Raw genomic sequence first — 11,878 nt, forward strand, 5'->3', positions numbered from 1 at the left:
CTTTTTGTTTTTTGGTTTTTTTTTTACAAAAGTTTACAAAACAGTTAATTCTTTATATTTACAACCCAATACTGCGAAGAGTGCCTGGTCAATGATGAAAAATAGACTATAATGGTAGTGCACTTAGCCATTGCAAAGAAAGAGCAAAAAGACACTAGCTCCGTTCCAACAGAAGTGTTCTGAAGAAATGATACTGGATTCAAGTTTTGGTTGCAAGAGTCTTTCACAAGCTCACACTTCAAACACATTAGGCACATCTTTACAGCACTGCAAATGGCCTCTGCCTTTGTTGAATTTACTTAAGACGGGATGAAATTTTGATCCCGGGGATGGTACTCACAGCCCAGTGTCTTCTCCACTCCAGGCTGAGGCCAACAGGACAACGCTCAGCACTGAATCCACCACTGGAAGATATCCTGAAGTCTTGGGACCAGCTCCTCAGCTGAACAATTTTTTTACATCATTTGAGGACATGGAAAACAATCTGGCCTTAATACAGAAACCAGTGGTGGTTTTCTCAATGGCATATGAAGGTAGGTGAAGTCACTAGACTTTAGTGCCCTTTGCTCATGATGCTACTAACTCAGCCTCGGCCTTAGTGGCATCGCAGTCATCTGTTCCTACCAGAGCTTTGGCCCTCACTGCTGGCCTGCTCATGGGCAGGGTGTGTGCCTGGGTGTGAGGCAGATGAACTGATCTTTCCTTCACTTTAAACTCACGTAGCTATTATTTCGGTCTAGTTTTGCACAATTTATAGGGGACTCAATTGTTCAACTGTGTCTGTATCTCTCCAAATTCAGGTGAGGTGCCAGTGACCTGGGCTGAAAAGCTCTTTAAAGATTTGGAAAAAAAATGTACTGGCAGATCAAAGGGACCACATGCACCCCAGCCAAAATGGGGGAGAAGATGGAGCTTTCTGGGCAGCTGAGCTGCTACATTACACAGTGCAGGGGTATGCAATGATCACTAGATGGGGCAGCAGAAGTGACTCTTCAGCAGGCTTTCTAATCCCTTATGAAAAACCTGTCTAGGAAGGAACAGCATCATGGACCAGCCTGCCTTGACCGGCATATCTAGCTAAATGCCCACATTACACCTTTCCTGGAGGTGCTGGTGCTCGTTTGTGTGATGGCGCTTCTTGAAACATCATGGAAAATTGTGCCCACATGAAGTGACAGGGTGAAGTGACTGGAAAAGCCTTATTAAAATCTCTCTTGAGAAATAGGGCAGATAAGTGCAGAGGCTATTGTCAAGTAGTCTACTCATCCTGCTGCCACTAACAAGGATGAATAAAGCACTCGCATGGGGCAGAACAATGCCTCTTGGCGCCAACGCATGTGGACATAGGCATTGTATTTCTTTGCCACTTCTCATTTTAGGTTATTCAGAGGAGGCTGTGTAATATGTCAGAACAGCATTTTCATTTGAATTGCAAGATCTGCTCCCATCTATGAATCCTCCTGTCTGACTCACTGCTTTAGAGTGACATAGCACCTCCTTCTGATGCCCTTACTGACCAAGTCTACTAGAGAAAATTTAACATGGTTGAGACTATTCCCTGGCACCGAGGTCAAGCAGTGTGGACCAACCTGTACCCTTACTGCTCTGCTCTGTTTGCCACCAAGGCAAGGTGCCTGCAAACTGTCTATGGGCATGGTCCTTGGCCTATGTTCACTGCCTAGTGATGCACAGAAATTGCTCAGGGCACTGTTAGCTGGGCCATCCCCAAACCCAGAGCAGATGATTGAGTCCACTGCCCAGAAATGTTCCCCAAAACCATTTCATTTACCAGCACAGATGTGGCCGAGTGGAGCTTCCTACTGTGAATAGCTCAGTCAGTTATAACTGATCTGCATACTAGTTTCAGGGGCAGAGCTTCTCGTACTCTGCCCAGAGGCTGTGAGAACTTGGGCCACCTCTTTCAACTCTTCCCATATGGCAAAGGGAAAAAGGGATGGAGCCAAAATGCTGTACAATCAAAACGGTAGCCTCTTCCTAGACAGAGATGATGTCCTTCCTGCTGGGGTAAACCCGTTCGATAGCAGAGAACCAGGCTGAGCTACCTGTCACTTGCGGTGGGTTAAGATGAAATGAGGGCAGTGGCTTAGCTGAGCAACTTCATGCATTTGCCCTCCTCTAAGCTGGACTGGGAAAGTAGTTGGTGAGGGTCAGATTGTGAGCAACCTTCTCGCTTAAGTTGTCCATTAAGTCACTGGAGTCCCCGGAGCAGGGCAAGGTGGCAAAGTAAGGTTCGATGTAGTTCATCTCATGTTTCCCTCAATGCCCAAAATGATTGTGCTGCTGGCAGGACAGTAGTGTCCTCTGATACTTGCTGCAAGCAATGATGAAAGGGAGAAAGTGAATGCTAGAGCACGCTGAGTAATGCACTGGATGATCTGGTTCCTTCTTCCCTCGGACAAGACCACTTACCCTTTTGTGTACTACAAAACAGAGAGGGTTTAAACCAAAATCATCAGGAAAACAAATGTGAGTTTGCAGTGTGTAAAAGTAAATGGTTTTTGTAATGCAATGAGATTTACACAGGGCCTGATACTGTCAGGGCTGAGTAGTCCTGAGGAAGTTGAGGGCTGTGAACATGATAACTGAAGAGCTCCGGACCACTTGGGCTCTTACTTGCACTCAGAGCAATGAAGTTCCACAACCCATACCACTGTCTGGTGCTTACGTGTCTGGGAAGCTAAACACGTTTTTCCACACAGTCCCTGTGAGAAGAACTGATGGGTTTGCAATGTGCTGGACGCCGGTGTGGGGAACAGACCCTTCATGGGTTCTCACTCCTTTGAGGCAGGCATGAATATAATTTACATTATCATTTCACTAGTGGAGACTTCAGTTTTGTTCCTAGAGCATCATTCCAAACAACGCAGTCGCCCTACATGGTATTTTAAAGGACAGACAAGTTACTGGAGTGTAAATGAATACAGCAGGTTGTTGGCATCTAAAGAGTAAGCTAACGTCCTTACTGCCTCTTCATCTGCTTCGCCCTTGTTACTGTCACTTACGAATGGTTTCCCAAAATTTCATCCAGGTTGATGTCTTTCATCCAGTCATCGTTACCAGGTTCCGTTTTCAGTAAAGAATCTATAAAGTCTGAATCACTGTTGAGCGCAGGTCCTATACTGTCACCTTGCTGGTTCAGAAAGTCAAATGCTAGGTCATTACCATGGTCACTTCCTTGGTAAGCCCGAGAGTTTTGGGTTGTAGATGTGAAACCTGTTGATGGCAGAGATGACGGAGGGGTCATACTTGCTCCTGGCTGGTTCAAGGTAGGCACAGTCTGTCCTCTCAGCTGGTTAGGTCTTATGCTGAGACCTCGTAGTGAGCCAGCAGACTGTCCATTTAAAGTCTGGTGCATTTGGTTTAGAGGAGGCCTCATTTGGACTCCCGCTGTTAACTGATTCGGAGGTGCCAACGCACGCTGAGGAAAATGCTGGTTGCCTACATTGCGTTGCAAAGACTGGTTAGGATATGGAGTGCCAGTGGGGAAACGGACCCCTGTGGGTTTCAGTGCATCCTGCTGCTTCACCGCAGCTTCTTGTGGGGCCCAGTTCTGGGCAGTGGCAGTAGCCGTGATCATCACGTTGACCGGCCTTTGTGTGGGAATACCTGTGGCTCCATGGTTCAAACTTGGCCTCACTTGCTGTGGGTTGACCACTGACCCTGTCCCAAAAGCTGCCACGTTGCTTCCCTGCGTCATGGTTTGCTGTCGAGATATCACGGAGTTATTCTGACTGGGCAGGACTGGATTTTGGTTTCTGTGTGGCTGCATTTGGTTCATTCCTGAAGTCACATTGTATGCACTTTGTTGGTTGCAAGGAAGGCTCCCATAGCAGCCCATACTCCGAGCAGCAGGAACAGAAGGCATTCGGGTCCCAGCAGGGGTGGACATGAGGCTGGAGGTCTGGGGCATGATGCTATGAGTTGAAATTGGGTTGGACAGGGACATGTTGTTGGAGCTTATACTCACAGCTGGTGAACCACCTGGAAAGGAGAAAACAAAAGTGTTAAACCAAACATGAGTGCATCAGTGTGTGGTGCCATTCAAATACCAACAGGTTAAAAATCCAGTTTCCAGCAGCAGAATCTCTTGAAGAAGATACTTTACTCTTAAGACAACTCACAGAAACTTGCTCAAGGCCTTCAAGATGCCTATCATGCAAATGATGGTTCGGCCTATATAAAGTCATTGGTAGTCTTTCCAACCCTTCAAAGGACATTGGATAAGCCAAAACTGGTGCTCATTGTAAGAGAAATATTGGCGCAGGAAAGAACAGACAGAACCACTGGGCAGGAGAGAAGATTTTCCTGCCTTTTTTTACAGCAGCACTGGATACCTCTGGTAGGACATAGCCTGTCTAAATGAACAGAGGCTGAGAAGTTCAAGAACTTTTTTTCCTAATGGGGCATAGCTCATCCTGGCTTCCTCTAGAGACAACAGAGAGTGATAGGAACCATCATCAGGCCCCTTTTTCACCTTTCATAGACACCAAGAGCAGTGGTATCTGTCCCTTCTAGAAAGGCCTGTCCCAGGTGATAGCAGGAGCCCAGACTGTGTCTCACACATTTGCAGCACTCAGAGCCTTCCTCTCAGCCAGGTGCTGGGAGAGCCCTGTCTGTGACCTGCTTGTCTTCCCCCATGGTGTCTTACAAGACAGGAGGACATGGCTTGTCCTGGTGAGTGGCACCCACATGCCCCTTCTAGGCTCTACTGCCAGCTGGGCTATGGCCCTTTGCCCCTGCAGAAGCAGGAGCCCCACATGATACATGCCGTGCAGGCATCTGCTGCACATGAACTTCACCTTTAGTGCACAAGAAAACTCGAAGTTACGAGTCGGTGTGAATCTGCCAAACGTTTTCTAAACACAGCCAGTGTAGATGGCACTGTGGAGAGCCCCTTCTGCACACTCTCAGCTGCTCCACAGCTTCATTACCTTCACTACGGTCGCTTCAAGTACAAGCCCTGCAAGAAGCACAGCTAGGAGAAGTCAGGTTCAAGGCAAACAAAAGGAGATGGCTCTTCTCCCAATCTGAGGGTCAGCCGAGGAAATCTTTGCCAGGTGGCACAGTGCAAGTTAAATTCTAGTAGCACTTGGTGGCTCCCAGAGTGTGAGAAAAGCTGTTGAATGGGCTTGCTACCAAAGTACCACCACATTTTGGGAATTCCCTGAGCTTCTCCCAGAGGAGGAACGGAGGAAGATCCAGCCCTGGAGCTTTGCTATTTCATAGGTAGCTACTAGTAGCAATTGTTAGACATGGGGCACTGCCTTGGTTTGAGCCTTCACACATACAACAAAATCAGACTGAATTTGACTACCTTTGAATTCACCATCAAATCTTACTATATATTAGTCTGTGTGATTAATTTTATTAGCTGGTGCCTCATTCATTCCTTCTGACTGCACAAGTGCTTCAAGACTGTGATGCCAAGAGAGGTGCTTCAAGCAGTGTTCTCCTAATACATCAGTTTGTGATATGTTTTCTAAACTCTTTTCAGAACCTGACAGTTTCCAATGTTCGATTTCAAGGCTGTACATCACAGCTGGTCACAGGAATAGCTCTTGCACCTCTTCAGCATGAATGTAAAGTAAGCTCTTTTTTTCTTGTTCAGTATCATCTCAGACTGTGTTTGTCCTTTTGGTTGCAATCACACAGCCTGTTTACAGTGCTATCTGGAGAGCAATCAGCCATTTCCTTATGTGCTATGTTAATTTTGTATCACTCTGGTTTCTTAACCAAAACAACCACTGCCAAGTCAGATGTTTTAAAGGACATTACCTGAACAACCATTACTTTTATCAACCGAAGTTGTGTTTTCACTGAAAAAACTGCCATCCTAGTTTGAAAAGATTTGTTTCCATCAGTCTGTGTTGCCTGATATTAATTATACTCCCTTCCTAAATTCTTTATTATTCAGGGTGTATCAGCTCCCCAGTATTTTTGCCAAGCTCTGCGTTTAGGTCACTAGGCCTGCCATTACCTACTTACTCTTTTAAATTTTATAATGGTATTGGCAGTCTTCCTTGGAGTTTCAATAATAAATAAAAAGCGACATTAAGAATTTGGAGAACCTCTCAGCCAGCTCTTTTAAAAGTCTTGAAGACAAATCATACACATACATAATTAAATTGTCTGTGTTTAGGAACAGCTGTTTAATATACTGTCCCTGTTGAAATTTCACCATAATGATGTTTAGTTCCTTCAGACTGGATCTGAAGAAAAAATTATCATATACTTCTGCCTTTTCTGCATGATTTTTATACATATGATATTTCCATTTAGTAATGGATGCAAAAGACTCCTTTATTCCCGAAGTACTTAAAAATAATCTCTTTGCAAATCATTATTAACACTGAGCGTGACTCCACAACCAGAGCTGCTTGTTCCAAATCAATATAAACATAGATATCTAAATTAAGAAGCTCCCTTTATCCTGCAAGGCAGGCTTTCCCACAAGCTGCCTCTAAGCAGGAGACACTTGACTACAGACAATCTAACTGTCCTCACAATTCCATTGTCCTAACTTAAGCACCTAAGTTCAGTCCTCGAGCTGGGCAGTCACTGGGACAGGAGATACTATGAGGAGTCCTCCTGGTTTTACTCCCACAAGGACAATCGGATCCTCCTCCACGTCTTCCCAGGGGGACCACTAACTGAATTTGGCTCTGGAAACAAAGAGGAGAAAATCAGTGCTCAGCAAGCAACCTCGTGATGAGCCCTACCCTTGGCTTTGCTAGTGGGTTGTGCATTACTCCCTGCTTTTTGGAAATACTGTAGCATCATTTCACAGGGGGGACAGAGGTGGAGGCCCTGGTTCTCTTTTCCCTTAGGCTAGTACTCAGGAGGAGGAATGGCACAGAAATTGGTGGCATTGCAAAAGATCTGGAACAGCCATCTGGGGAGATCTGGTTCTCTCCCTCCAGCCAAACTACAAGTCCGTGGAGTCACTTCATTTGTTGCTAGGATGAAGCCCTTTTGGGGCGACCCCCCCAGCTGTTGAGCAGCCCCAGGGCAACGATTGCACTGCTCCAGCAAAGGCCACGCTCTCTAAAGAGCACAAGTGGTTGAGACGTGGCTTCTACTCGCTGTGTGAAAGACAAGGCTTCCTCTTTCTTCGTGTCGCTATTTTTATACTTTTATTTTTAACGCAAATATTTTCCATTCTGATTTCTTCCAGATGGGAAGAAATGTCTTCACCAGCAGCACCGGGTGCAGCAGTAGGACCCCCCGGGCTACAGCAGTTCGCAGAAGCACCATCACTGCCTGATTCACCTGCTCTTCTCCTGGGGGCTTCTTGCTGTGACATGGCACCACGAGGAAAAGCACAGAGGATTAAAATGCATAACCAAGTGTCTCCAAGCTCCTATGTCATTTTATTTACATTTATCTCTCTTCTTCCCTGACCTGAGCAAAGCTATTCCCAGAAAAAGGGAATGGATTCCCTGCTGCTACTCCCTTATGCAAGAGTTTCCTAATCACTCCATCTGGTAGCTTTCCTGGGAGCTCCCAGCACAGCTCTTACTCCCAGGCTCGCCTGAAAAGCTGCTCTCCTCCTTGAGCTCACTCAGCAGGGACTTGAGATTTGAATGGACAAGTGCTGCCAAGCCCACGTTTCAAACCCAGGCAATGAGTCTTGAAGTACCATAAGACTGGCAAAGAGTCCGTCAGATTAAAAACAACAAGAGCCACATAACAATGGTGGCTGCAGTCATTTCCATTTTCTCTCTCAGGCTAGAAATGGATTGTCTTTAACCAAAAGCCAAGAATCTCAGTTAATCATTGGATTCCAGGAATAAGCCTTTAAACAAAACATCAAATCACAGGATTCCCCAGCAAACTGCCAGGATTGCTGAAGCATTTATTTTATGAGTGCAGGAGGTGCCAGGCCGGCAAGCAGGGCTCTCTCTGCCCTGTGGCATTGCACTCATTGGGGGTTATTACCTCTGCATCAATGATGCTTCCCCATGTCTGAGAGAAGCATGAACAGCCTGGATAAACGCCAGCAGGTTCTCTGGGTCATACATCAGCACTCCTCAGTGGTGGAGGACAGTAAGGTAAATAGCACAGGAGAGGAGCAGCCACCACCCACTGCCTCTGCAGTGATGTAAGTGGATACCCAGAAAATGAGGCCCCAGTCATCAGTGTATGCATGGCTCTTCTGGATGGTCTTCCAGCTGGAAAGCAGGAAAGAGTTTCATTTAGCCTATGGACACTTACCAGGATATTGGTTTGCTTGTTGCATGTTGACCACATTCCTTCTTTGGTCTTTATAATCTGGTGGTGGCCGTGTCAAGTGTCTGTTCAGCTGATCTTGTGGAGTTATTTTTTCCTAGAGGATTAGAGTAGAAATATGTTAATTCACTTTTCTTTATGCTCTCCTGGTTCTGTGTTTCGCCCACCTGTTGTTTTAGTGTGTACAAAGGTGAAGCGTTCCTTCCTTTCAACACTGTCTGCTCCACAGGAGAGGCACCTTTGAACCTGCACCATCAGCCACTGAAGTCTGTATGGAAACTGTTCTGCTGTTTGTGTTGTGGCTTTCTTTTCTGAAAACTACTTAGAGTTTCTCAGCCTCTGAGAACACTGGCCATGTCTGCACTGCAGTACAAAGTGTCTTCTGATATCCACACCGTCTTGCTCACCATGCTTATCAGACAGAGAGGCCTGATGGTTCCTCATGGCTCCTTCCATGTCTGTGCAGCTAGGTTTGCTTTCAGCGAAAGCACAGAGACAGAGCAAATGCCCAAGTCTAACCTAAACCCAGAGCAGGGATGCAGCAGAGGAGCAATGAGGGAGCAATGATGCACCTTGGCTGCATCAGTGGTCATCAGCCCATTTCACCCATGCAGCCCTCTCTGCATGAACAGCTGGCAAAGAGGATTTCAGCTTGTCATCCGCATCCACAGTCATGCCCATCCCTCACTCCTTCCTTCCTCCTACAGCAGAGGAGCTCCCAGAGAAATCAGAAAAACCCTTGTAGTGTCCTTCCCTGTGTCTCTCCTCACCAGGGATGCCAGCACAAGACAAGTCAGGGTTTTCCTTCGCCCTACACTTACATGGTGCTGTCTTTGCTCTTACACTGGAGCAAGGACAGTGGGGAAAGACTGCAGTTAGAAAGCTGGTTAGTAGGAGAGACTGTTTTATTTGGGGCCTGCAGGGACACATCTCGGGTGAAGGGAGGATAGAAATCCAAGTCCTTGAACTGAAATCTGACTAACTGCCCTGTGTTCACAAAGGTCTGGAAAGTGCAGGCACTGGAGTCAATGCCAAATCTCTCATCAGCATCACTGTGACTTGATGATTCCAGACTACTACTGCCCACCCATGAGCAATGACTCCTTGGGATGTGTGGCCCCACGTCAGGAAAATGTGGGTTTGACCACCTCAGACATTGCTGTGCTGCCAGAATTTCAAATGGGCTCCTCTGTGTGAAAGGGTCAGGCCCTGACTAGTGATGGAAGTCCTTCAGAGTAATTTGGGGATCTTCTGCCTGAAGAGAGCATGCAAATGGACCTTCTCACAAAAAAAATTTTTTTTTTTCTTCTGCCAGGAGCACTTTAAATCAGTGAGAGAAGAGCCTTTCTTGTGGTATACAGGCAGTTCTGTAATGCATTCTAGGAGTGAGGGGTCTGATTAAGATTTATAAGGCTTGTTTTAACATAGTGCTCAACCTGAACCCTTGTGAAGAACAAAGACAAGTTACCTCCCAGGAAATCCCTGCAATACATTTAAAAACTGCAGGCTGGTTTTGCGTGTATTTCTATGTATGTGATACAAAAGCAAAAGCAAGCTGATGAAAAAAAAAAAACAACACATTCTGTAGAGTGATTTTAGTTTCTATTTAATTTATTTTTAAGAAGAGTTATCTAAGCAATTAACTTTCCATTCTGCTACAAATTCTGACAGAAAACTGCAGCATGTGGAGCTGACTTGAAACTTCAGTTTTCTTCTGCATAAATTAAAAACTCAACAACTATTTCCATTATAAGACAAATGAAATCCTTAATTTCAAACTCATTCTAATTGTATTTTTGCAATGGAAATAAATTTGTAAACAACATGATACTCTCTATATAAAACAGAATTGTTTTGAAAACATCCCCACAAAACTATGACTGTTTTTCCACTTCTGTGTTGTTTTTTCATTAAACATATCAGTATTTCGAAGTCCACATTTTTACAGATAAAAGGCAGGTTTGGATTCAAAATGTCAGGCCAGCATGAATGAGTCTGCTCTGTGGGCTGAGAGATGCAGAATGAGGTAAATAAGCCCCAGACTTGGGTTCTGATGGCACTGCAGCCTGGGGGAAGCCAAGCAGGTGGTCATGTCACCTCCATCCTCCCTGAAGCCCTTCCCTAATTGCCACAGGACACCCGTGTTGCTTTCTGCCTGCCTCAGGGACATGCCAAGCTCAGTTCCTCTTCTAGCACTTCTCTCTTCTCTGTGCTTTGGCAAGCAGGACGACCAAGGAACAGAGAATACAAGGATGCAGAGGGCATGTATTACTTCTCTGGGCAGCTGGGACTACCCCCTGTTGCACTGGCTATGGGTGATGGGCCATGAAGCACCTTCATCTGACTCAGTTCATGCACTATCAATGGCAATGCCAATTGAGTGGAGCTAAACTAGTGAGTTCTAGCAGACCACAAGGCCCACAAGAACACAAATAACCCCCATGCCTCATAAAATTACAAGAAACTCCCAACTGGTCTTTCATTTATCAAGGGACAAAGAGGAACTGGCTACAAGTACCTGGAAATGAAAAAAGAAAAACAGAGAAAGGAGGACATATTTATGATCACAGACAAGCACACAAACCTGTGTTGAACACTAAAGTGGATGTACCTGATCCTTGTTTACACCCAGACACTTTATACTACACCACCAAAGCTGCAGAGCCTGGAATTCAGCTTTCCTGTGTGGTCAAAGCAGCATAGCAGTGCACCTTAGCTTATCTTGCAAAGAAAACCACCGACAATATTCATATGCCTCAAATTAAGCATATTCTCCTAACAAAACCACAGTAGCTTGGATACTTGAGTTATTTCATATAAACTGAAGGAAGTTTCAAAAGGATTTAGCAAAGTGCTGAAAAATATGAGGCACGCTCTAGAAGGTCTTGCAAAAATGACCTCAAAGTTTTGGGGGGCTTTCTTCCCTGTCTTAGCTTTCTTTTCTATTGTCTCTATGATAATCTTTCCCGTGTTAAATAAGGAATTATAAAACTTACAGCCTCTGCCAACATCTGCTGCTGTAGAAGGAGTTGTTTTTGCTCCATCATTTGCCGCTGCAGAGCCTGTTTCTTTTCCATCAGTTGCTGATTCAACACTGATTGCTGGGATGAGTTCATGTAACCACTTCCAGTGTTTGGATTTGAGCAAGAACTGGAGCTTGGAGTGGGTCCAGCTCCCTGGCCTACCACAGAGTGTTGATCCTGAAACAGAAGAAATGGCTCGTAAAGGATGAAAATAATAATAAGCATTAAGAAAAGGAAATAATCCTTTTTATGCAATTAGCTCAAGTACAGGACACAGCCCACAGACTCTCAAAAGAAGTGACTGATACAAAGGCTTTGACAAAATAGGAAGAGGATTGAGTAACTTCATCGCTCATGGAAGACTCTGAAAACGTGCCAAGTGGTTCCAGTGGAAAACCTCAGTGTTGTACCAGGAGCTTGGAAATGTTCACAGAACTAACTGAGCTGGCCTGGGGATCTTTCAGGAAACTTGCATCAGGCTGCATGGCAGTTTGTTTGACCACAAGGGAACAAACTCGATGTCTGCTGGTTCCTAGCATCTGGCGAGCAGCAGGGAGAAGTTACAGGCTCACTGCTCGAAGTGGCATCTATTCTTGGGATAGACA

General features: G+C 45.5%; 1 protein-coding gene across 1 annotated transcript; it reads right to left on the reverse strand.

Annotated features, from left to right (window-relative positions):
• Positions 1 to 3,019: 3,019 nt before the first annotated feature.
• On the reverse strand, positions 3,020 to 11,450 carry LOC103777016 (mastermind-like protein 2; the record flags this gene model as incomplete). The annotated part of the gene is made up of 3 exons (XM_008944551.1): positions 3,020 to 4,002; positions 8,236 to 8,347; positions 11,247 to 11,450. Coding segments are annotated over 3 exons (1,299 nt in total), but the record flags the coding sequence as incomplete, so codon positions are not given.
• Between the last annotated feature and the right edge of the window lie 428 nt (positions 11,451 to 11,878).

This window comes from Merops nubicus, unplaced genomic scaffold (assembly GCF_000691845.1).
Source record: "Merops nubicus isolate BGI_N331 unplaced genomic scaffold, ASM69184v1 scaffold40947, whole genome shotgun sequence".
Taxonomy (NCBI): Eukaryota; Metazoa; Chordata; class Aves; order Coraciiformes; family Meropidae; genus Merops; species Merops nubicus.